The 25657-nt window shown below is 43.8% G+C and overlaps 1 protein-coding gene across 17 annotated transcripts in view; it reads right to left on the reverse strand.

Moving 5' to 3' along the window:
* MIPOL1 (mirror-image polydactyly 1) overlaps positions 1 to 25657 on the reverse strand; it is a 305293-nt gene that overhangs the window by 45374 nt on the left and 234262 nt on the right. For all 17 annotated transcript variants that reach the window (XM_084843264.1, XM_084843223.1, XM_084843148.1 and 14 more), the window contains one exon: positions 19526 to 19756. In XM_084843264.1, coding sequence (XP_084699390.1) covers positions 19526 to 19756 — 231 coding nt within the window. The remainder of the gene's footprint in view (positions 1 to 19525; positions 19757 to 25657) is intronic.

The raw sequence follows: 25657 nt of genomic DNA on the forward strand, positions 1-25657 counted from the left end.
AGCAAATGCACGATCTCAGTTTACACTCGAGCACTGTGCTGTTTTCCTGCTCAATGAGGCGGAGGCTCTCATTGGAGGATCAGAAGCTCTTCCTTTTCTGCTGATTCCATGCCCGCCACGCTCACAGCTCTCAATGGCCCCATATTGTCTTCCAGCTACTGATCGCATAGCTTCCTCAGCACTCAATGTTTCCTCGGCAACAATCAAAGGGCTGGATGCGCACGCGCTTGTCTGATCTCGGAAGCTAAGCAGGGTCGGCCCTGGTCAGTAGTTGGGATGGGCGACCGCCTGGGAATCAGGCTTCCTCCATTGAGCAGGAGGTTGAAATGAGACTAAGTTTTACCCCCTTTGGCTTAAAAAAAAAAAAATTAAGGCATTATCTTCGAAGAATCGTGCCTTCTCCGCGATTCCCCCACCCCCCAATTCAGGCATGATCTTCGAAGATTCAAAGCTTCAAATCTTCAAATCTTTGAAGATCATGTCTAAATTAGAAAAAAAAAAACAAGGAGAAGGCACGATTCTTTGAAGATAACGCCTTAATTAAAAAACACACACAGCCAAAGCGGGGGATAGAAGGGGGTAAAACTTAGTCTCATTTGAAGGGATAGAACAACCCCCTGCTCAATGCAGGAAGCCTGATTCCCAGGCGGTTGCCTATCCAACTACTGACTGGGGCCGACCCTGGTTAGCTTCTGAGATCAGACAAGTGCGCACACATCCAGCCCTTTGCTTGTTGCCGAGGAAGCACTGAGTGCTGAGGAAGCTATGCGATCAGTAGCCAGAAGATGACATGGGGCCGTCGAGAGCTGTGATTGGACAGGAGGAAAATACAAACACCGCCATATATGGACAGGCAGGGAAGGGTACTACGACCAGATACGGTAGCAAAGGCGCAAAATCAGAGCACATTAAGGGGAAATACCAGGATATCAGGGTATTGAAAGTGGGAGCACGGAAGCGGGAAATTCCGGTTCCAATTCGAGGCGGGTAGTGCGTAGTGTGAAAGACGGGCGGTGAAACCTCATTGGAAGCGAAAATACCTGTAAGTGTAGATCGGCCCAAATTCAAAAGTACAGAAATAGGATCCTTACGTAACTGTGGTTGCACAGTGTATCTACCCAGATCCCCAGGTCACTGGATTGAGTTTTCCAAAATAATTTCTTCTTTGACATACGGACTTGAGCACGCTCCGGGAGAGAGTGCAGGACAGGAAGGCCTGGCGTGCTATGGTCCATGGGGTCACGAAGAGTCGGACACGACTGAACGACTGAACAACAACAACAGGGTGGCTTTACAGAAGACAGTCCTCTATCTGAAGGGCTGTCCCTCCAAATCCAGTTTAAAGATAAAGAAGCAGGAGGAGGGAGAGCAGGGAGAGGCCTTGAAGCTGCCCACCAACGGTTAGCACCTGGTCAATCTCCCCCACTATTTAAATGATAGTAATTATTTCTCAATTTACATTTAGTCATATAAGTTTACACATGCAAATGTTATGCAAATTGGTGGCCACTTTTGTCCTTCCTTTGTTTGGTGATGCAGGTGGTGGTGGTGCTCCAGGAAAATAGTGCAGGAGGAAAGGGTTAATCCTGTTCTCCATGCCACACACCCAATCCAGCTTCTGCTCCACCCCCCAACACACACACAGCTGCAATTTGCAAAAGTTTTAAAAGACCAGAGAACTGTTCATGCGTCTCTCTCATCTTGTCTAATCTGGCCCTTACTTCTCAGGTATCCATCTTCCCAGCCTCTAAAGATCTGCCTGGGGGTGCTTTGGGCTGATGTAAACATTACAGGCCCTTCTGGGGGCTGGCAAAATACTTTCCCCCATGATGGCACTCTATGTAAGCATCACATATCCACAGCAACCATTGATGCTGGCAATGAGAGCAGCCATGCATGCGGCCCAGCACAGGATTTTTTAAAGTGGCTTGCTACAATAGGCCTGGCTTTTCAGTGGCTTTCACATGGGAGTTATAACAGTGAAATTGGCCCAGAGTTTATTGCTATTTCCAAGTAGGGTGACCTCTTACGCATTACCAAAAAGGAGGACGAAAGAGAACACCAATTTGCACAACATTTAAATATGCAAATGTATAAGTATCGGTGCAAATTTAGAAACAATAACTATTATTTAAATAGAAATAAAAGACATCTCATCATAGTGGAGAAGACTGACCAGGGTGCCTGCTCAGTCTGCTGCCCAGGTGCTCCATCTTAATGGGCACCTTCAAAGCCTCCCCCTGCTCTCCTTCCTTATGGTTCTTTGACCTTAAACCAGACTCGGAATGAACAGCCCATAGAGTATGCCTTCAATTAGAGCAGTGTTCTCTGCCTACTTTCTAAAATAGTTATATGTGGGGCTGCCTTTGAAAATGGTCCAAAAACTTCAGTTAGTCCAAAATACTGGGGCTGGCCGATGTAATGATATTATGCTAGTATTTCTCCATCTGCACTGGCTGCCAGTCCATTTCTGAGCCCAATTCAATGGGATGATTTTAACCTTTAGATCTCTTCATGGCTTGAGGCCAATTTACCTGAAGGAACATCTCTTCCCATATTTACCTACCTGGGCATTAAGATCATCATCTGAGGCCTTTCTCCAGGTGCCTCCACCAAATGAGGCAAGGCAGGTGATTATGAGACAGAGCGGCTCTTCCCCATTCATGGAATGTTCCTCCAGGGAGGCTCACCTGGCATTGACGTTCTGGCCTCTCCAGCACCAGGTGAAGACTTTTTAAATTTTCCCATGCATTTTAAGGGGTGGGGGGTTTAGTGCTTTAGTATTTTATTCTGCTGGTAGTTTTTAATTTGGTTTTATGTGTTGATATGGTTTTATTCTTTGCTGCTGGTTTTGTCTTGGTTTTATTCTGGGCTGTTCTTATTTGTTTTGTTTTAATGTTTATATTTAATGTTTTGGATGTATTGTACACTGCCCAGAGAAATTCAGTTATTGGGCAGATTAAATGTATAATGAATAAATAAACACACAGAGGAATGTCCCCTGTAAAGTAGGGGCACCTGGTCACCCTATCAAGAACATGTTCTTCTGAAACATCAAATGCCACAGCAAAGTTATCCAATATATGACAGAAGTTTCTTGGTGGTCTTTGAATTATAAACACCAGTGCTTCCTGGGAATCATTTTGGGTTTTTTTTTTCCTTCTGTCAAGCCGATCCTAAGCTCAGTGGTTCTAAGATTCTCCCACAAACAAATAACACACCTGCCATAGTGCAGGATAATGAGGTCTTGCTTCCCCTTCATGTATGTACTTTCTCTTCCTCGTATTCCAACATGGTAAATGCACCCTGAGCTGAGCAATATATAGATAGTGATGAAAGCACCACTGTGTTTGTATATAATGGTAAACCATAATTTTGTCCATGAGCAGGAATGAGCCTATGGGAAGCACCAGGCTCACATGCTCCCTCATCCCCTCCCCTCTCCCACGTGATTGGCAGGAGGAATAAACTAGGCGTCAATGCTGCTTTAGCAGATTCCTGGTTTGTCATTATGTGCAAACCAGGAACCATGTTTTAAAATAAATGCTAGTTTGCTGAACAAACCACAAACACAATCCAGGACTTGAAGCTGGTTTGTTTAGCAAAGGACTGGAGTTTATTTTAAAACACAATTCCTGGTTTGCATGTAATGACAAGCCAAGCATCTGGCTAAAGTGAAACTACATTCTGGTTTATTCTGCCTCCTGGCTGTGTGGGAGAGAGGGGAGGGAGAAGTGCTTGAGCTCAGTACTTTTCGCAGGACTATTTCTGCTCCTGCACATTACCCTAAATTATGGTTTACCTTTACATGCAAATTTGCCCATTAATTTCCCTAACCAAAGGGCCCATGATGTCTCAGTGTTCTGGGGTCTTCCTCTGTCTTGTAACATCTTTTTTGGAATGACTCCTTCTACATATCTAGGCCTGATAGACTGAGTGCCTGAGGAAATATGGACGGAGGTCCGTAACATTGTTCAGGAGGCAGCAACTCAATCCATCCCAAAGAAAAAGAAATGCAAGAAAGCAAAGTGGCTGTCTGACGAGGCTTTACAAGTAGCTGAGGGAAGAAGGGAAGTGAAAAGCAAGGGAGAAAGGGGAAGATATATCCAACTGAATGCAGAGTTCCAGAGAATAGCTAGGAGAGACAAGAAGACCTTCTTAAATGAACAATGCAAAGAAATTGAGGAAAACAATAGAATGGGAAAGACTAGAACTCTTTTCAAGAAAATCAAAGATATCAAGGGAACATTTTGTGCAAAGATGGGCATGATAAAGGACAAAGAAGGCAGGGACCTAACAGAAGCAGATGAGATTAAGAAGAGGTGGAAAGAATACACAGAAGAACTATACAGGAAAGATCTTAATGTCCCTGATAGCCATGGTAGTGCGGTCACTAAACTTGAGCCGGACATCCTAGAGAGGGAAGTCAAGTAGGCCTTAGGAAGCATTACCAACAACAAAGCTAGCGGAGATGACAGTATTCCAGCTGAGCTATTTAAAATCCTAAACGATGATGCTGTTAAAGTGCTGCACTCAATATGCCAACATATTTGGAACACTTAACAGTGGCCACAAGACTGGAAAAGGTCAGTTTACATTCCAATTCCAAAGAAGGGCAATGCCAAAGAGTGTTCAAACTACCATACAATTGCGCTCATTTCACATGCCAGCAAGGTGATGCTCAAAATCCTACAAGCTAGGCTTCAGCAGCATGTGAACCGAAAACTACCGGAAGTACAAGCGGGGTTTCGAAGAGGCAGAGGAACTAGAGATCAAACTGCCAACATTCGCTGGATCATGGCGAAAGTAAGAGAATTCCAGAAAAACGTCTATTTCTGCTTCATTGACTACGCTAAAGCCTTTGATTGTGTGGATCACAACAAATTCTGGCAAATTCTTAAAGGGATGGGAGTACCAGACCACTTTACCTGTCTCCTGAGAAACCTGTACGAGGGTCAAGAAGCAACAGTAAGAACCAGACATGGAACAACCAATTGGTTCAAAATTGGGAAAGGAGTACGACAAGGCTGCATATTGTCGCCCTGCTTATTTAATTTATATGCAGAGTACATCATGAGAAACGGCGGGTTGGATGAATCACAGGTTGGAATTAAGATTGCCGGGAGAATTATCAACAACCTCAGATACGCAGACGATACCACCCTAATGGCAGAAAGTTAAGAGGATCTCAAGAGCCTCTTGTTGAGGGTGAAAGAGGAGAGTAACAAAAGCTGGTTTGAAACTCAACATTAAAAAAATTAAGATCATGGCATCTGTCCCCATCACTTCCTGGCATATAGAAGGGGAAGAAATGGAAGCAGTGACAGATTTTACTTTCTTGGGCTCCAAGATCACCGCAGATGGTGACTGTAGCCATGAAATTAAAAGACGCTTGCTCCTTGGGAAGAAAGCTTTGGCAAACCAAGACAGCATAGTGAGAAGCAGAGACATCACCTTGCCGACAAAGGTCCGTCTAATCAAAGCTATGGTTTTCCCAGTAGTAATGTATGGCTGTGAGAGCTGGACTATAAGGAAGGCTGAGCGCCGAAGAATTGATGCTTTTGAACTGTGGTGCTGGAGAAGACTCCTACGAGTCCCCTGGACTGCAAGGAGGTCAAATCAGTCAATCCTAAAGGAAATGAGTGGGCGGGAAGCTTCAGTCTGTTTCCCTCCTCCCAGCTGAGCAGAGCAGATCAGAACAAGCTGCTCCAGCTGGTCCAGGGACTATAGAAGCAAGCAAGCTTCCAGAGAGCGAGCGACCAGAGAAAGCAAACAGGCGGAGCAAACAGGTGTTGGCTAGGGGAGTTCGGCATGGGAGGTCAAGGGGGAGGCCCCTAACATTTTTTTTCCATTTTTTTAAATTTTATTTTTTAACTAACTTTTTTCCATTTATTTGTCTTGTAACACACACTTTCACACAAGTGGGACTCTGCTTTTAACCTCTACTGAGTAGAGGAACAGGCACAGGCTAGTCTAGAACAATCACAAAGCTAGACACAAAAAGGGAAAAGAGGCTATGGAAGGACAAGACTCTCCAGTGGTGGTGACCTGCAAGGTGTGTGCAATGTTTGTTTTCTTGCCTGAGAACAACATGGCCTACACCTGCAACAAGTGCAAGTTGATCACGCTGCTGGAAGAAAAAGTAAGTGGACTGGAGTGGCGACTGTCGACCCTCCGGGGAATAAGAGAACACGAAGAGTTCTTGGACAGAATGGGGGAACTACAGCAGCAAAGGGCAGACCAGAAGCTTGAAGAGCAACAGCAAGCTGAGGCAGTGGGAAATGCTGAGGTGAAGAAAAATGGAGTAGAGGATGCTCCTTGGAAAAGGGTGACATTTAGGAGAAGAAGAACTAGACGCCACTCTGCACCAGTGGAAGCAGTGGAGCTGTGGAACCGATTCCAGGTACTTGCGGATGAGACTGGAGGACAGCCTGCAGAGGAAGAATCACAGGGGAACCTGCATGAGAGTGAGCAAGAGGCTGAAGGTCAGTCAAACAGAGGCGATGACACCCAGGCCTACAACAACAAGAAGAGAAGAGTGGTAGTAGTGGGAGACTCCTTGCTGCGTGGGATCGAGACCCAAGTATGTCGCGAAGACCCGTGGACTCACCAGGTATGTTGTCTCCCGGGAGGACGAATTAGAGACGTGACTGAAAAGTTGCCTGCACTCATAAAGCCCACTGATAGGTATCCCTTTCTTCTCATCCATGTGGGAACAAATGATACCGCCAAGCGGAGCTACGAAGAAATCACGTCAGACTTTGAAGCTTTGGGAAGGAAACTCAAGAACTTTGGGGCCCTGATAGTTTTCTCATCCATACTTCCAGTAGTTAGAAGAGAGATAGAAAGGGAACGAAAAATACTCCGGGTGGTGCCGACGAGAGAGATTTGGATTCTGGGACCACGGGCTATACTGCCTGGAAGTTGGGCTGTTGGCAAGGGACGGGTTGCACCTCACAAAGGATGGGAAGAATGTGTTTGGCCACAGCATGAAGAACTTCATCAGGAGGGCTTTAAACTGAATCCTACGGGGAAGGGAGATGTAATGTTGGGGGTAACAATGGACATAGGCGCATGCACTGCAACAGAGAGAACAGCTCTGATAGCGCCCAATAATAGTCTTCAGACACATGTAGGAAGAAAGCCAGACTATGAAGCACATGGTCTTCGATGTCTATATACTAATGCCCAGAGTATGGGAAACAAACAGAACGAACATGAACTCTTAATACAGGAGGGAAATTATGACTTGATAGGTATAACTGAGACTTGGTGGGATGACTCTCATGACTGGAATACAGCAATTGAAGGATATAACTTGTCCAAAAAGAACAGAAGGAACAGAAAGGGAGGTGAGGTTGCACTGTATGTGAAAAATACATATCTCTGCACAGAAATACAGGAGGAGGAGCTTGGTAGCCCCATCGAGAGAATCTGGATCAAAATAAATGGAGCAAAGAATAAAAGGAACCTGGTCGTCGGAGTCTACTACCGGCCACCCAACCAAGGAGAAGACGAGGATGACACTTTTGAAAAGCAAATAGCCAATGTTTTAAGGAAGCATGATGTAGTAGTAATGGGGGGCTTCAATTTCCCCGATATTTGTTGGGAGACAAATTCAGCAAAACATGACCCCCCCAGGAAATTCCTGACTTGTGTGGTGGATAACTTCCTCCTACAGAAAGTAGAGGAAGGAACTAGAGGATCGGCTATCCTTGATTTGATCCTAACCAACAGAGATGACTTAGTGGATAAAGTCGCAGTTACAGGAACTCTGGGGGAAAGCGACCATGTTGCACTTGAGTTCTTGGTTCTAAGGGAAGCAAGAGCCAAGTGTAGTGAAACGCGTACCCTGGATGTTAGGAAAGCTGATTTTAATAAACTCAGAACAATGATCAGTAAGGTCCCATGGCAAGCAATTCTAACATGAAAAAGAGTCCAAGATGGGTGGGAGCGTTTAAAAAAGGAAATTCTCAAGGCACAATTACAAACAATTCCAACAAGAAGAAAAGGTAGAAGACAACAGAAGAAGCCAATGTGGCTTCACAAAAAGCTTAGAGACGACCTGAAAACAAAAAAGGACACATCTAGGAAGTGGAAGGAAGGCCATGTAACAAAGGAAGAGTACAGGCAGGTAGCACAGAATTGCAGGGATGGTGTCAGGAAGGCTAAAGCTGAGAACGAGCTGAGGTTAGCGAGGGATACTAAAAACAACAAAAAGGCTTTCTTCAGCTACGTGCATAGTAAAAGGCAGGGGAAAGAAATGGTTGTTCAGCTATTAAATAAGGATGGCAAAATGATAACAGATGACAAAGAAAAGGCAGAGGTGCTCAATTCCTACTTTGGCTCAGTCTTCTCCCAAAAGAGGGTCTATGACCACCCCTGGCAAAGGCGAAGTACAAGCTGAAGGGGCAGGATTGCAGCTTGAGATCGATAGGCATATGGTCAAGGAACACCTAATGACTTTGAATGAGTTCAAATCTCCAGGGCCAGATGAACTGCATCCTAGAGTCATAAAGGAACTGGCAGAAAAACTCTCAGAACCGCTGTCTATTCTCTTTGAGAAATCATGGAGGATGGGGGAAGTGCCAGATGACTGGAGGAGGGCTAATGTTGTCCCTTTCTTCAAAAAAGGGTAAAAAGGAGGAACCTGGGAACTACATACCAGTCAGTCTGACATCCATCCCTGGGAAAATTCTGGAGCAGATGATAAAACAATCCATCTGGAAGCACCTTGAAAACAATGCGGTGATTACTCGAAGCCAACATGGATTTGTCAAAAACAAGTCCTGCCAGACGAATCTGATCTCATTTTTTGATCAAGTAACCTCCCTTGTGGACCGTGGGAATGCTGTAGACATCATACACTTCGACTTGAGCAAAGCTTTCGACAAAGTGCCCCATGATATCCTGATGAGCAAACTAGCTCGAAGTGGGCTAGATGAAACAACGATCCGGTGGATCCACAGTTGGCTACAGAATCGGACTCAAGGAGTGCTTAGCAATTGGACCTTCTCAAACTGGAGAGAGGTAATGAGTGGGGTACCGCAGGGCTCAGTCCTGGGCCCAGTGTTCTTCAACAACTTTATTAGTGACTTGGAGGAGGAGGTGCAGGGAATGCTGATCAAATTTGCAGATGACACAAAATTGGGTGGGATAGCTAATATTTTGGAAGACAGAAACAGAATTCAAAATGATCTGGATAGACTGGAGCGCTGGGCAGAAAACAACAGAATGACATTTAATAGGGATAAATGCCAAGTTCTGCACCTAGGAAAAAGAAACCAAATGCACAGTTACAAGATGGGGGATACGTGGCTCAACAACACTACAAACGAGAAAGATCTTGGCATTGTTGTCGATCACAAGCTGAATATGAGCCAACAATGTGATGTGGCTGCAAAAAAGGCAAATGCTCTTTTGGGCTGCATTCATAGAAGCATAGCTTCCAAATCCCGGGAAGTACTAGTTCTCCTCTACTCAGCACTGGTTAGGCCTCATCTGGAGTACTGTGTCCAGTTCTGGGCACCACACTTTAAGAAGGATGCAGACAAACTGGAGAGGGTTTAGAGGAGGGCAACAAAGATGATCAGAGGACTGGAAACAAAGCCCTATGAAGCGAGACTGAAAGAACTGGGCATGTTTCGCCTTGAGAAGAGAAGACTGAGGGGAGATATGATAGCACTCTTCAAGTACTTGAAAGGTTGTCACAGAGAAGAAGGCCAGGATCTCTTCTTGATCAGGATCTCTTCATTCAAAGCCCTTAATGGCTTGGGGCCAGGTTACCTGAAGGATCGCCTCCTCCCATATGTGCCTGCCCGGACCTTAAGATCATCATCAGCGGCCCTTCTCCGTGAGCCCCTGCCAAAGGAAGTGAGGCGGGTGGCTACTAGGAGGAGGGCTTTTTCTGCTGTGGCACCCCGGCTCTGGAATGAGCTCCCTAGTGAGGTTCGCCTGGCACCTACATTGTATTCCTTTCGGCGCCAGGTGAAGGCCTTTTTATTTTCCCAGGCATTTTAGCATTTTAGCTTTCTAAATTTTTATCTTTGCTGTTTTAAATCTGTATTTTAAACACCTGCACTGCTGCTAGGTTTTATTGTGGTTGTATTGTTATATTGTGGTTTTAATGTTCTGTATATTTTAAATTGTTTTATTGTGTGTTGCTTGGATTTAATTTTTGTGAACCGCCCAGAGAGCTTCGGCTATTGGGCTGTATAGAAATGAAATAAATAAAATAAAATAAATAATAAATTGATCATCCCAGAGTGCAGGACACGGAATAATGGGCTCAAATTGCAGGAAGCCAGATTCTGGCTGAACATCAGGAAAAACTTCCTGACTGTTAGAGCAATACGAAAATGGAACCAATTACCTAAGGAGGTGGTGGGCTCTCCCACACTGGAAGCGTTCAAGACGAGGCTGGAAAGCAATTTGTCAGGGATGCTCTGATCTGGATTCCTGCATTGAGCAGGGGGTTGGACTCGATGGCCTTGTAGGCCCCTTCCAACCCTACTATTCTATGATTCTATGAAATCAACCCTGATTGCTCATTGGAAGGACAGATACTGAAACTGAAGCTCAAATATTTTGGCCACCTAATGCGAAGAGAAAACTCCTTGGAAAAGACCCTGATGCTGGGAAAGACTGAAGGCAAAAGGAGAAGGGGACGGCAGAGGATGAGATGGCTAGTAGCATCACCGATGCAATGAATATGGACTTGAGCACACTCCGGGAGAGAGCGCAGGACAGGAAGGCCTGGCGTGCTATGGTCCATGGGGTCACGAAGAGTCGGACACAACTTAACGACTGAACAACAACAACAACAACCTGAACACATCCATATAAAACCGGTAGTGAATATTTAATTGCAGACCACAAAAAGCATTCAGGTCAACTATCAAACTTCCTCCGACCTCCATAAAGCTATGTCTGCAATAACTTTCCCTGATCCTTCCCTTTCCTTTCCCCCCATGTTTTCCCTTATGGTTCTCCTCATTGTTCATGTGCATGGCTACCTGTGTGCCATCCATACAAATGGGCACAGCAATACGTGCAGGCAGGCACTCTAGGCTTCTGCTTGAGCCCAGATGCAAACTGCCATCAGGTGTTTCCTGGGGCACATCCTAGAGAAAGAAGCTGGTACAAGGTTTGCTTCTTATAAGGAGATCCCTGAGCACAAACACATGCATATCATATGTCACAAAGGGTGAACACAGGTGGAGTGGGGAGGAGAGGTGCAAACCCCAGTACCATATGGCGGGGGGCGGGGGAATGAGGCTAAATTGTGTAGATCATGCTTGAGGATATTTATGAATATCCTGTATCTGTGCACCTTTTGTCCAGTTCTTGTGGGATCTGTTGGAGTCAATCAGAAGCGGTTTTAAAGAAGAACAAGCAGTAGTCTGAACAGTGAGTTGCTGGCCAGCAACTTCTCTAGAACAGAGAGACTAGCACTGGTAGCATGAGAGACATAGAAATGTGTGCTTCTCTAGTGTAACGTGCTGTCTCAAGAACTACCAGTGCCGGAGTTCCTCGTGCACTGGTAGGAGGAATGGATAGCTGGTGAGGCTTGAGGGCTGTGTGCACCCCTGAAGTATGGACAGATGCATGTAGAGACAGGCACGTGTGGACACCTATGCAGTCTATTACGTGCATTCCACTGTGGCCACGATTCCCTTGTGAAAAAATACAGGAAACATGTAGCTGTAAAATGTAAATTGGTGCAGCTGGAGTGCTGTAAATGTATGCAGCTTAAAAGCGTACCGAAAGGGCACTAAGGCTGCAATCCCATGCACAATTAATGGGAGTAAGCCCCTCTGAACACAGTGGGCTTTACATCTGAGTAAACATGCATGGGACTGTGCTGACTGAGACTTCAAACATATGAATTGAACTGAGGACACTGTTTCATAATAGTTCCTAAAATAAAAGGGAAAAAGGAATATCACAAAGCAATGTGAGCTAGCAAAAAGGGTCTTTGTTTTCACTGTTCTAAAATGAGCCAATATTGAGCTGACTATCACTGGGAATTAAGCAGTATCTAAATGACTGTCATTGCATAATTGTATCATTATATAACAGCATTTTGTCATCTTGCTCCATGGCACTGTGCATAGATTATGTTTGACCCCCTTAGTTGTAATACCAAGAAATCATTATTGCATTTACAGCTGGCAGCTGAACAGTGGTGTAGCTGGGAAATTCTAGACCCTGAACCTACCGGTCGTGCAGCCGGTGGTGGTGGCTTTAGACAGCCATGTGTATTATTTCAGTTGTGAAGCACACCGTTAACATTTCACTTTTGTCCCCATCTCCCCTGCCATTCCATGCTTTACACCTGCTTCTACATTCTACATACATGTGTTACAGCAAAACAAGAAATGATTTGCCAATCCTAATACAAAAATAAATAAATAAATTAAAATACTCTGAACATGCACAGTTTTATAGCATTAGTACAACAATAAAACTCACTTAATAAAAACTGATACAGTAATAAAAACAATAAAAAGCACAACAAAATAAAAACCTATACGATATTAAAAAGAGTAAAAACAGCAATAGCGGCAAACATTGTAAAAAAATAAACAAATACTAGCATAAAAACAAAACCTACCACATACTACTGCAGCTACGAGCCAGTCCAATAAGATGTAATCAAGGGAAGGCCAGAGTAAAGTAGGTTTTCAGTAAAAGCCTGCAATGATGGGGCCTGGTGGACCCCTGATGGCAACTTCTTCCAGAGATATGGGGCCACTGCGGAAAAGGCCCTCTCTCATGTAGTTGCCCACTTAACTGCCCTCACAGGTCGGCAAATGAGAAGGGTAAGTCTTGCTGATCTTAAAGTGTAGGTAAGCTGATATGGGTGGAGGTGGTCCTTCAAGTAATTTGGTCCCAAACCACTTAAAGCTTTAAAGGTCAAAACCAGCACTTCAAATTGTGTTTGGAAACACACCAGTAACCAGTGCAGTTAGCGCAATATAGGCATTATATGACCTTTTTTATTTTCCCAGGCATTTTAGCATTTTAGCTTTCTAGTCTTTTAGCTTTGCTGTTTTAAATCTGTATTTTAAATCTCTGTATTGCTGCTAGGTTTTATCCTGGTTTTATCCTGGTTATCCTGTTATATTGTGGTTTTAATGCTTTAATATTTTATGTTGTTTTACTGTGTGCTCTGCTTTCTGGTTTTAATTTCTGTGAACCACCCAGAGAGCTTCGGCTATTGGGCGGTATAGAAATGAAACAAACAAACAAACAAACACTTGGGCAGCTGCATTCTGCACCAGCTGCAGTTTCTGAACTGTCTGCAAAGGCAGCCCCATGTACAGCACGTTACAGTAGTCCAGCTTGGACGTCACTATTGTGTAGATAACTGAGGCAAGGTCCATCCTCTCCAGACACTGCCACAGCTGGTTTACCAGCCTAAGCTGGTAAAGAACATTCCTGGACACTGCAGCCACCCGAGCTTCCCCAGTTAGCACAGAGTCCAGAGGGACTCCCAGACTACACACTTAGTCTTTTAGGGGGAGTGCAACCCTATCTAAGACCAGTTGTAAACCTCCATCCGAAGTAGTTGGTTTCCCAGCCCATAGTACTTCCGTCTTGTCTGGATTAAGTTTCAGCTTGTTCTCCCTCATCCACCCCAAAACAGCCTCCAAACACTGACTGGTTCACAAGTTCAACAGCTTCCCTGGGATGCGTAGATGGAAATGAGAGGTAGAGCTGAGTATCATCTGCATACTGATCAGCCCAGATCTCCTGATGACTTCCCCAGTGGTTTCACGTAGATTTTAAAAAGTGTGGGGGACAGGATGGAACCTGCAGCACCCCACAGGCTGATGGCCTTGGAGTGGAACAAAAGTCCCTCAGCACCACCTGCTGAAACTCCTCCTCCAGGAAGGAGCAGAACCACTTTAAAGCTGTGCCTCCTGAGCCCAACCGAGATAAACGATCCAGAAAGATACTATGCTGGATGGTATCAAAAGCTGCTGAGAGGTCTAGAAGAACCAACAGGGTTGCATTCCAGCCATCCATTCCCTGACGTAGGTCATCAACCAGGATAACCAAGGCAGTTTTTGTCCCATAAAACCAGGCCTGAAAATTGATTGGAATCGATCTAAGTAATCAGTATCATCCAACACTGATTGGAGTTGAGAGGCTACCACATGCTCCAACAACTTGCTGAAGAATGGCAAATTTGATACAGGGCAGTAGCTATCTGAAACCGTAGATCTAGATTTAGTTTTTTCAGCAAGGTCCTCACCACTGCTTCTTTCAAAGCTGCAAGAACCTCGCTGTCCCACAAGGAAGCATTAACCACCTTGGAGCTCCAGGGATCCAGTCCAACTCTGGCCTATTTCACAAGCTAGGATGGGGAAGGGTCTAAAGAGCAAGTAGTAGGCCTCAATCCTCCAAGCAGTTTGTCCACATTCTCAGGTTGCACAAGCCGAAAGGTATCCATAACATGAGTAGATGGTGCACTAGCCCCCCCATCTCAGGCTCTGTCAAAACAATGGCATCCAAGTTGGCATGAATACGAGCAACTTTCTCTGCAAAATGCCTAGCAAAATGCTCACAGTGGGCCTTTGAGGGTTCAGGTTGTTAAATTCTAGAACCTACACCCAAAAGGCCTTTGACCACCCAAAAGAGCTCACTGGATGACGCTGAGTAGATGCAATGGTGGCAGAGATGTAAGATTTCTTTGCCACCATCACTGCCACAGAATAAGATCGCAAGGGGACTCTTACCTGTATTCGATCATATCCATTACAAATCTTCCAGCATTTGTGCTCTAATCATCTACACAGTCATTTCATCGCCCTCAGCTCCTTGGAATACCAAGGGGCTGACATGAGTCTATGACTAGGTCAAGGACCTATCGTATCGATAGCCCTGGTCATCTCCTCATTCCAAGCAGTGACCAGGACCTCATCAGGACCGCTGCCTAAGAAGGACCATTTTGTGGTAGAAAGGGAAAATACATAGAAACGATAAAATGATAATCTGTAACCCTGTACATGCCTGGGTGCCTGGGCATGTTTTAAAAATGAAGAGAGAGACTGAGAGAGATTGAGAGAGAGAGAGAGAGAGAGAGAGAAAGCAAGCAAGCTGCAGCAACCAGCATCAGCCTTAGTGGGGCCCAGCACATCCATACCAAACCAGGTGCTGACACTGGGTCTGTTTACTGCTTCCCCCATCAACTCCCATTCTTGCTGTGGTCATTGGTGGGGGGCAGGGATTTGTCAAATTTGTTTTCAGCAACCCTATTGCATTTCTGTGAGCACTAAATTTGTTCCACCCTGTTTCTGCATCAATTTGGAAACTGTTCAGAAAAACATCTGTGTGAAAATTTGTGCATGCTTTTGCATGTATTTTTAAATACCATTTCCCAAATGTATGCATTTTTATCACACATTTCTAAAATGTGCACATTTTCCTGCCCTCCCCCAACAGACTATTTTGCATATAACTTCCCCTAATATCTGCATTCTGTGAGCACCTTTTCTTAATATACACATTTTCTGTGTATTTTTTTAGTTGCCAAACTTGAGCACAACATTTGGGGAAATGTAGGTTTTGGAATACAGCTGTGCTCTGGCTCGCACTTTGGTTCAAGGAAGGTGCATTAGTATGTTCACATGACAATGTGAGCCAAATGAAATTCCACCCATGTCCACCCTGAGGTTCACTGCAGCTGAACATCTGGCTGTAAGGTGTGGCAAGTGCAAGCAAGAATTTCCTGGTGGTCATTGCAGCTTACCATTAGTCTAACATGAAAATGAGAGCCCAACTGCTCTGGAATAAAACTGATTTGTCCTTGGATATACGTATTTCAAAACATATAATGTGCAGAGAAGTTCTGCTATTCTTTAGAACTCCTGTGTAACTTTCCTGTTACTTGTATATTTTCATTCTAATAAGCTCTTTTTTGAGACAAAGAACTGGGTATGGGTAGAAGTTACTCTTTCATAGAAAGAGAACAAATTATGGATATCCAAGTTGAGTTCTAGACCTTAGAGTATCATGGTTGCCTTGCATAGCAATTCTCACAAAGTATTATTACAGGGGCCTTGTCGGCTGCCAGGATTTCTTTAGTAGAAAGAAAGGAATCCTTGGTGGCCACACAACAAGGATTGCAGCAGGGCAATCCATAGGCGTAGAAGAGCTCCTTTTCCTGCTGCCTGGGGCCAGGGGACACTGTATAGGGCACACACAGGACATACGCTCTGTCTTCTGCTAGAAAAACATAGCACATACTGCAGAAGTACAGGGATCACTACTGCCCAAGTCTCACTTTGCATAGTGTCAGAATTCAACGATGCCTGTTGCCGAACAGAAACAAAAGTTGCACTGTAAGTGGTTAATCCCTCCTGAAACTGACATGCCTCAAATGAAATATTTCCACCATGTTCAAATTTAAGCATACGAACCCCAACATCTGAGTTTCAGTGCAAAATTGCAGCAAAAGGATGGGTTTTCAGTGAAAAATGATCCTTGCCAAAGTTTGAGCTCCGCGAAACGTCAGCGCTTTTCAGTCAGTTCAGAACTGAACCTACTATGGGAAATTGCCAGATGTTGATGGCCTTTCTTAGGACCCTTTTCCCCTGCCCCTCTTTTGTTTTTCAGTCTTTCCTCTTGACACCGAAGAATGATGAACATGTATTCAAGGCTTCTTATTCGTCTGATCTGTATTGCAAGGTAGCTAATAAAAACCTGACTTTTAAGCAGATTTGGATATTCTAGTAAACAGATTGACTTGGACGATAACCTCTTTCAGAGGGGCTGCACATATTTGAGCTTAAGGAGACAATCCTATGCATGTTTAGACAGAAAGAAGGCCTACAACTCCTAGAATGCTCCAGTCAGCATGGTTAGCTAGGGCATGCTGGGAGTTGTAGGCCTTTTTTCTATGCATAGGATTGTGCATTAAGTCCTCCAAGAGGAAAATAGAAAAGGTACATTTGCTGATTTTAATTTCATCTGGAACCTTTTGGTAGCGGGCACTGGCTACGACATGGCGGAACAACTGCTGGCCGGCGCGAGGGCTTTCCACCCTCCATCATCACGCTTCAGCTGCTTTGGCTCTAAAAATGTGCAAGCACACAGGAGGTGTCACATTCTCTCTAAACGGACACTGTATGATAGCCGCTATATACACTGTATGATAGCCGCTATCCCCTGACCTGTTGCCCTCCAGATGTGTTGGACTACAACACTCATCATCCGCCACTTGCAGGGGATAGAGCTTCAGTCCAACAACATCTGGAAAGGCCCTCCACCCCTGCAGAATACCATGTCTAGCTATCTTACAGTTTTATGCAGTCCTGCTTTTCATCCACCACTGATCTACTTTATCAGAAGTTTATTTCTCTTATTAAATAAAGGTTATTTTGATTTAATTTGAAATGTTCTAAAACTGCTATTTATGATTTCATACAGTAGAGTGATACTACGCTTCCCTTATCCTCAGAAAAGGGAAATCCATTCTTATTTTGTAGCAGCAAGATGAAAATGTTCAGGCACTTTAGATGTTGAATTTTCAAAAAGCAGGTTGAGGTGTGCAAGAGGGACAGGGTCACATACAGCAGCACTGCCCCGACATCCTTGTCCGTGAAGTTCCTGGCCTGTCGTGTTGAACGGGGAGGTCTGAAGTGGGATTGCGCTCGCATTCAAGAGAATCCTTTGCACCATCAGGAACCCTGATAAAGCAGGACAACCTAGCTCTGTAGCTTTCGAGTGAAGGTGAGTAGAAGCCCCCTTCAGTTCACTGTTCTCAACACAGTGAGGGTAGGGACTTAGAGGGTGGGTCTGGCTCATATGGCCTCTCACACATGTTTGTTTGTGTGTTTGTTTGTTTGTTTATTTATTGCATTTATACCCCGCCTTTTTTCCTCTTGCAAGGAACCCAAGGCGGCTTACATTATCCTCCTCCTCTCCATTTTATCCTCACAACAACAACCCTGTGAGGTGGGTTGGGCTGAGAGTCTGTGACTGGCCCAAAGTCACCCAGTGAGTTTCCATGGCCGAGTGGGGACTAGAACCTGGATCTCCCAGCTCCTAGTCCAACACTCTTGCCACTACACCACACTGGCTCTCCTGTACCTTTTTCAGGTATAGTGGCTGAATAGGGCTATGGTGAAGGATACACACACATGCACTTAGGTTGAAATACAGTGGAATGTAGGCCAAATTAACAAGGCAATAACTAATGGTAACAGGAAAACGTTCCAGTTGGAGTGTGTGCACGCACATGTCTGTACGCTAAATTATAGTCTAATATAATTAGATGGAACATCAAGCCATGAATTCTAAACTGCTGTAGCAACACATGGGAGAGATTGCTTTCCCAAATACTCATGGTTAATTTTTGGCTGCAAACCTAAGATACACACTCACCTGGAAGTAAGTCCCATTCAACTCAATGGGACTTCCTTCTGAGCAGAGATCCATAGGAGTGCACTGTTTCTCACCTTGAACAAAGGATATATTAATTTCATACAGAATTGATCTGTTCTCATGTTTAGTGTGTAGCCAAAGAAGTGATGTGTCTACAACAATAAGGTCTGATTCACACAGGCATGTGCGTCTATTGACATCTCATCACTGGATGACATAGCTGAATGGGTACGCTGGGAAGTACTGTATTCAAGGCATTTCAGTGCACACAAGCTCAGAGCAAGAGTTGCACATGCTTCATATGTTACAGTCTATATAACCTGTATCGATGGGCAGAGCAATGGCTTCTCAGACCATGCCTGAGGAGCCGTAGGATGGTTTGGATTCCCCCCCTCTGAGGCCCTAGACAGAGCTATGACCTCAGGAGAGGAAATCCAAGTGCAGATTTTTCTTCCCCCACCCCTCGCAGTGACCATGGAAAACACTGTGGCAGATGCTCTTCTGAGGATGAAACAGCAACAGCATCCTCAGAAGAGATTGGGGAAGTTGAGAAGGGGGTGTTCCAGGGGGCAGCAAGGGGAGGGAAAAGGAGAGGCTTGGATCCACTTGATCCAAGAGCTTCTCTGACCCCTTCAGATGGGCTGAGAGGCTCATCTAGTTGAAAGGTTTTTTAAACAGGAGGTGGTAAAAACCTCCATCCTCCTCCCCAACTGCCTGGCTCTTGTCGGCATGGCTTTGGATAGACGGAGGGCTCAGAGTTGTCTATTGAGCATCAGTTCCTAAGGATGGCACTCTAAATCTGTAAGATGTGAAACAACCACTAACTTTTTATTAAATATAAAAGAGAATGTGTCTAAAAAAAATAGAAGGACCCTGTCCTTACCACAGATGGTGCAACTATGCAGTGCATTAGTTACAGACAGGCAAAAAACAAGTTTTGTTATTGAAGTTAAAAGGAAATGGCTCTGCTATTAAGTCTGATGAATTGTTTAAACAAGATTGGGCTCATTAAAACAAAGTTTAGGGATTTCTATCTTTTTACTTCAATCTTCTATGTCACAGGAAGAGGAATAAACAACCCACTTAGTTGACAAGTGGCATTTTTCAAAGAGGCAGACAACAAACTTACTTTTGAAGTTTCTCGCTGGCCTCTTGTGAAGCCTCTAAAGCTTGCTGAAACTTTGATTCCATGTTTGCTCTCTCTTCTACCGTTTGCTGAAGCTGGGTCGCTAGCTCCTTGTTTTGAAGCAGCAGCATGGACACAACATCCCCTCTGTTTTTCAGAGCTTTTTCATAGGTTGTAAGGGTGGAGTTGAACTGATCCTTAAGATTCACTTCTTGAGACAAAGATTGGTGTAAGCTGGGAAAAGAAAATGTATGTGTTTCAGTGATGGGGTTTGAATCCAAAGGTATATGGCATGGTGAAGAGGTTTTGAAAATATATGCACATATTCCATGCACATATTCCAAAATATTTCATTATCAAATACAAATAGCAACTCATGGAAAATATTTGAAATGTTGATGCCAATGGTTTCACAATACATTAGAAATTAACACAAAGCTGAATCAACTATTTTACAGTGCTGTATTTATTTAGTATTTTTAATGTACAAAAACCCTGTACAGCTCTTTGCCTGTTCTCCTTTACCGTTGGAAGCTATTACTGTTTCAGGTTTTTTTAAATTTTATTTGAGAGAAACAACCCAGTTTCAATTATATTTAAAACAACATCACACACAGCATGATTCTGAACAACACCATAACATTTTGTTACAGTAAAGGATGTTCCCCAGAAGCAAATATGTGAGTAATTCTTATTTATTTATAAAATGTATAAACTATTCTTCAGCCAGAGTGGCGTACACAACGTTTAAAAAAAACTAACAAATCCAATAATAAATAAAACATCCAATTATAAATTAGGCAAAGCCCTTCTTTTCTTTCCTGTGTTTTGGGGTTTCTTGTATCCCCCATGGTGAAATACTTGTTCCTATGATGGATTAATAGAATGTGCATCATCTCCTGAAAATATGACCCTGAGCTGTAGGAATAGGAAGCATGGCTCATGTTTCCTCTTTTGCCACTTCTAGGGAACATCCGCAGCCAACCAAAATCTGACAATTAATGACTTCCCAGTAGTGATTTTGAACTGATGCATGTTAAATTATAGCAAAGCCTTAGTACTTGTTAACTGCACTTGCATATTCTATATATTCTGTATGTTAACTATATATTCACCCATTGGTTCCCTGGCTTCTTTCTTTGTCTCCCACTCTGTCAAAATTTGGGCTGTCAGTTCCTTGGAACACAGATCTGTTTTCTTCTTATGTCACTCTATCAAGTGCTATGTACTATATGAAAAATAAATAGTTGTAATAATAGGTTATCAATAGGGGTGTGCACTGATCACAAAGTTCGGTTTGGACCCGATCTGGTGATTTCAGAAAACAGCCAAATTTGGAAAACAGCTCGATTTGCCTTGGGCCAATTTGGAGACCACCTGATTCAACTCTGGGTCCAAATCCAAATCTTGATTTGGAAATCTGAAGTTTTGTGCCTCCCACTGACTGTCATTAGAAATCAACGTGGTTATAATTTTTGGGTTGTTTGACAAAATTGGGTGAAATTCACAGACATAGTAGCCCGTTATAGGTGGATGAAGCCTGCCAAATTTCATTGGAGAAATGTATACTTTCATCTCTGATCAACTTTATAAAATAAATCCGATTTTTTAAAAAGCAACTCTGCCAAGCTTCAGATGAATAAGCTGAGGTGCTTTTATACAAGAGTAGTCTTTTTAGTTTAGAAGTTTCCAAAAAAGGGGTGCGCTTACCCTGCACTTTTTTAATGGAAAATTATTATGAAAATGGCATACAGTATAGAAGTGGCCCTAGCTAAGAAACCTGAAAAAATTCAAGATAGATGCAAATTGACAAACAAACCCTGGGGTGGGTAGGAAACAAACAATTCCCCCTCCCAATTTGAAGACCCCCCTATCACAAAAAATGTTGTATCTATCCTTCTGAAATTTTGCAGGTTTCTTAGGTAGGCTCGCTTCTACGTTGTATAATAATTGTTACATACTGTCTGTGTCTCAGTGTCCCTCTGAAATGCTAACAAGCCCTCAAGAAAGTTCAGATTCGGATTCAGCCTGCTTTGGAGGAGCCCCACTTCAATTCAGACATCTCCCAAATCTTTCCAAATCAGCCTGATCCATTACCAGACCTGGGATCTAGCTGATCCCAAGGGTGCTTCCAGACAGAGGGCTCCTAGCACCACAAATCAACAGGCATTGTGCACCTATTCTGTCTTCTACTTTTTTTGACAAGAAAAATAGATGGAAGCAGTGATGGAAAAACATGGAAGGGTTACAAATGAAAGGCAATGTCACCTGGACCCCTCATAAAATTCCATGTTTGAGGCAGGGCAATTGGAGGATAAAAAGCCTTGTCTGGAAGCACCCCCAGTCACCTGTCAAATCTCTTTCATAGAAAGCAACATCACTGAAAACCCAATTGAAAATCCGTATTTTTAAATAAACTGATACACTGCAAAAATTAATACTTCCATCTCCAACGGTTAACATCACAGAATATTTCTGAATATAAAAAATAGCTGTGGCCTTAATTCAGCACGTGACAGTTAACACTGAAAACAGGTTCCTATGCACGTATCGCCTCCCTCCACATGCAAAGAAGCATATGCCAGGACACAACATCTCCTAATTCCAGCATTGCAGTGCAGGCCTCTGTTTAGGGACTGGTATACACAGTAGCAGACCGGGCACATGGTGCTGTGTTTGTGAAGCCCGCCCGCCCCTCCGGTGCATTTTCAGAAGGTGGAGCAGAGTGCAGGCACAGCTTCCTTGTTCTCTTTGATCAGGTGTGGACAACTTTGGTGTGCCAGGGGCCGTTCCCCCTGGAGGGCCACCTGTGGTCCAAAAGCCATGAGGAGCTGCACACTTCAGGGGACACGGGGGGAAAAGCCCATTTGCTGCTACAGAAGCCTAAAATGGACACATCTTGCTTGATCTGCATGTTCTTTGGCTTCCTTAGCAGTTTGCCACTGAAAACCGGCAGCAAATGGGCTATGTTTTTGCTGCTGCAAATTTCGGCAGTGCAGCAGCAAGCTGTGTCAGGGGCTGCACTAGGGGGGCAGTGAGGGCTGCAAGTGGCCTGCAGGATGTGTGTTGCCCATTCCTGCCTTAGATCATCTCATTGAACAGTGAACATGCTTCTCTAAGGTTTCAATCTTATGTGCACTTACTTGGGAGTAAGCCCTCCTGAACTCATTGGGACTTTCTTCTGAGTAAACATGCATAGGGTTGCACTGTAAAGCAGCTATTAGAAGTGCTAAAACGTTTATTTATTTCTATTTACACCCTGCCCTTCATAAAAATCCCAACAAAAATACAATAAATAAACATATAACAAAACCAATACAAAGAACAAGCAACATGATTGATTACAGTGGGAACTAACCACTCATAAATGCCCAGTGAAATAGATGGATCTTAGCCAAGTGCTGTAATGCCCATAACAATGGCATCAGGTATACCTCTTGGGGGAGGCCATTCCAAAGTTGGGGTGCTACCACAGAGAAGACCCTATCTCATATCACCACCCAATGTACTTCCATTAATGGCAGGACAATGGGATGGGCCTTCACCCAGATCTAAGAGTATGGGGTGGGCAGGTACAGGGAGAGGTGTTCCTTCAGATGCCTGGATACCAAGTCATTTAGGTCTTTGTAGGTCAATGCCAGCACCTTGAATTCGATTCGATGCTCAGAATGTGTGATTTATTTATTTGATTTATATATGGCTTACCATATTTAAAAAAAAATCTCTAAGCCATTTTCAAGATCAAAATACATTAACTATATTGTGATATACTTTAAAATACAATTAAAATACAAATAATTGCTTAAACATTTATATAAAACATTGATAAAACATAATTAACAAACAGACTGGAGAGTGCTACCCTGGGAAGGCCTGGGTCTTTAAGAGATGGGTCTTTAATTGGTGCCTAAAGCACTCTACAGTTGGTGCCTCCCGAATACCAGGGGGGGAAGTCACTACCATTAGGTGGGCATCACCACGGAGAAAGCCTGCTTCGGGGTTACTGCAAGATGGCAATCTGCAGGTTGTAGGCTTCCTCCAATGACCTTAATGATCGCACAAGTCTGTATTGGGGAAGGTGATGTGCCAAGCAACCTGGTCCCATGCTGTTCAGGGTTTTATATGTCAAAAGCAAGTCCTTGTACTTGGCCCAGTAGCTAATAGGTAGCCAGTGCAGTTGCTTCAACACCAGTGTAATATGTGCACGGCCAGGCACCACACCCAGCACTCTAGCGACTGCATTCTGCATCAGCTGCAGCTTCTGACCAAGCATGAGGGAAGCCCCACACAAAGCACATTACAGTAATCTAAATGTGGGGTTACCAGAGCATGGACTACAGTGGCCAGACTATCCCTGTCCAGGAAAGGGCATCACTGGCATACCAACCGGAGCTGGTAATAGGCAGTCCTTGCCACAGAAGCCACCTGAGCCCCTCATGAAATTATGAATCCAGGAGCACCCCGAAACTCAGGACGTGTTATTTAATTTTGACATTCTATCCCATCCTTTCTTCAAATTCCCCAGGGCAGCCTACATGTTTTTCCTCATAGCAACCCGGCAAAGTAGCTTAGTTAGACTGACACACAGTGACTTACGCAAGATAACCCTGAGCTTAATGACTGAGAGAGGATCTTATACTACTTTGTTTCCAAACAGATACTTTATGAAATCTTTCTCCTTTAACTCTGAGTCAAAGAGTATTGGCACAGTCCCCCTTCTTTTCTTTCTGCAGAAAAACACACACACATGACCACATTGCCATATCATAAAGAAATTAAAACCCACCACACATGCATAAGTAAAATATGGCTGATTTAATAGGAATCTAAAAGTTAAAGGTCAGAGTATTGGTATGTCATTACACCTACCACCTGAGGTTGTTTGAAAATGGGGCGAAGTACCTATTCAATTAAATAAGGACATTTTGAAATTATAAATAATGTATAAAGAGATACAGAAAATCCACAGAGCAGAGGCTCAGGGAGAAAGAAAATCATTGCTGGAAGAGTAGCTGGAAGAGGAGCAGATAAAATCTATTGACTTGCATTTCATCAGAAGTGGAGAAGAAAATTAAATACTCAAGCATTTCAAAACAATACTCAAAGCTAGAAACTGAAAGTATTACTGCCCCACTTTTAAGGTTCCTGAGGAGCACTGAAAATTCCATAAACTGAAGACTAGAATTCAGTTTTTAATGTCACTGTCCTATGTACAGTAACTTGCATCCAAGTAAAGATGTATAGCACTGGGCTAAACATCCAGCATTAGGGAACCTAAGCAAATAGCTTGATTTTCAGAACATCCAACAGCTCAAAGGCCTCTGCCTTATGTTTGCTCCAGATGAAGGTGCATGGAAAAAAACATGTTCACTGTGGCCTCTCCTGCAGCCATGTATGTTCAGAGTTTTTATTATTTTATTGCTCAGATGCTTCACTATGCCATCCACTCCATTCATGCTAGTTTTCTACTTCCAGGGATTTTTTTTGGGGGGGGGGTAGGGGTAAGGAAGCATTAAAATGTGACCCTGTCCTCACATTCTGAAATGGTGCAACCCTTTCTTCACCTAAGAACTCTACTGCCTCAGGGTCAACCTACACAATCCACTAAACATGTAGTGTGGAGCTATGTCTGTGTTTTTCCTTTAATTCATTACAGGCATGGAGGGGGCTGACTGTAGGACCACAACATGTAAGGAGGGGAAGCTGTACCTTCTTTCTCCAGTCACAATCTGGACGAATATCCCCACCAGACCCTGGCATGGCTATGAGGCCTCATAGTCATGTTTGCAGCAGGGGTGGGGGAATTTTGTCTGAATTGCAGCTGGGGAGGGATTAACCTCCCCTCATGCTGCAGCACTGATCACAATTGGCCCCCAATTACATGTAACATGTCATTTTGGTCTTCATTCTAATTCTAGTAAAGAACTTGCCATATATAGTTTAACTGGAGTGTACTTAATGTTATCTAGGACTGTAGTCTTATGCACATTTCCTGGGAAGAGGAACGCAGGAAATTGCCTTACAATAAACCAAGACCATTGGTCCATCTAGCTCAGTAGTGTGTACACTGACTGGCAGCAGATCTCCAGGGATTCAAGAAGGATTCTTTCCCAACTGTCTCTGGAGATGCCAGGG

The sequence above is a fragment of the Heloderma suspectum genome, chromosome 1 (assembly GCF_057233095.1).
Source record: "Heloderma suspectum isolate Gila_16-S chromosome 1, 16-S_ref, whole genome shotgun sequence".
Taxonomy (NCBI): Eukaryota; Metazoa; Chordata; class Lepidosauria; order Squamata; family Helodermatidae; genus Heloderma; species Heloderma suspectum.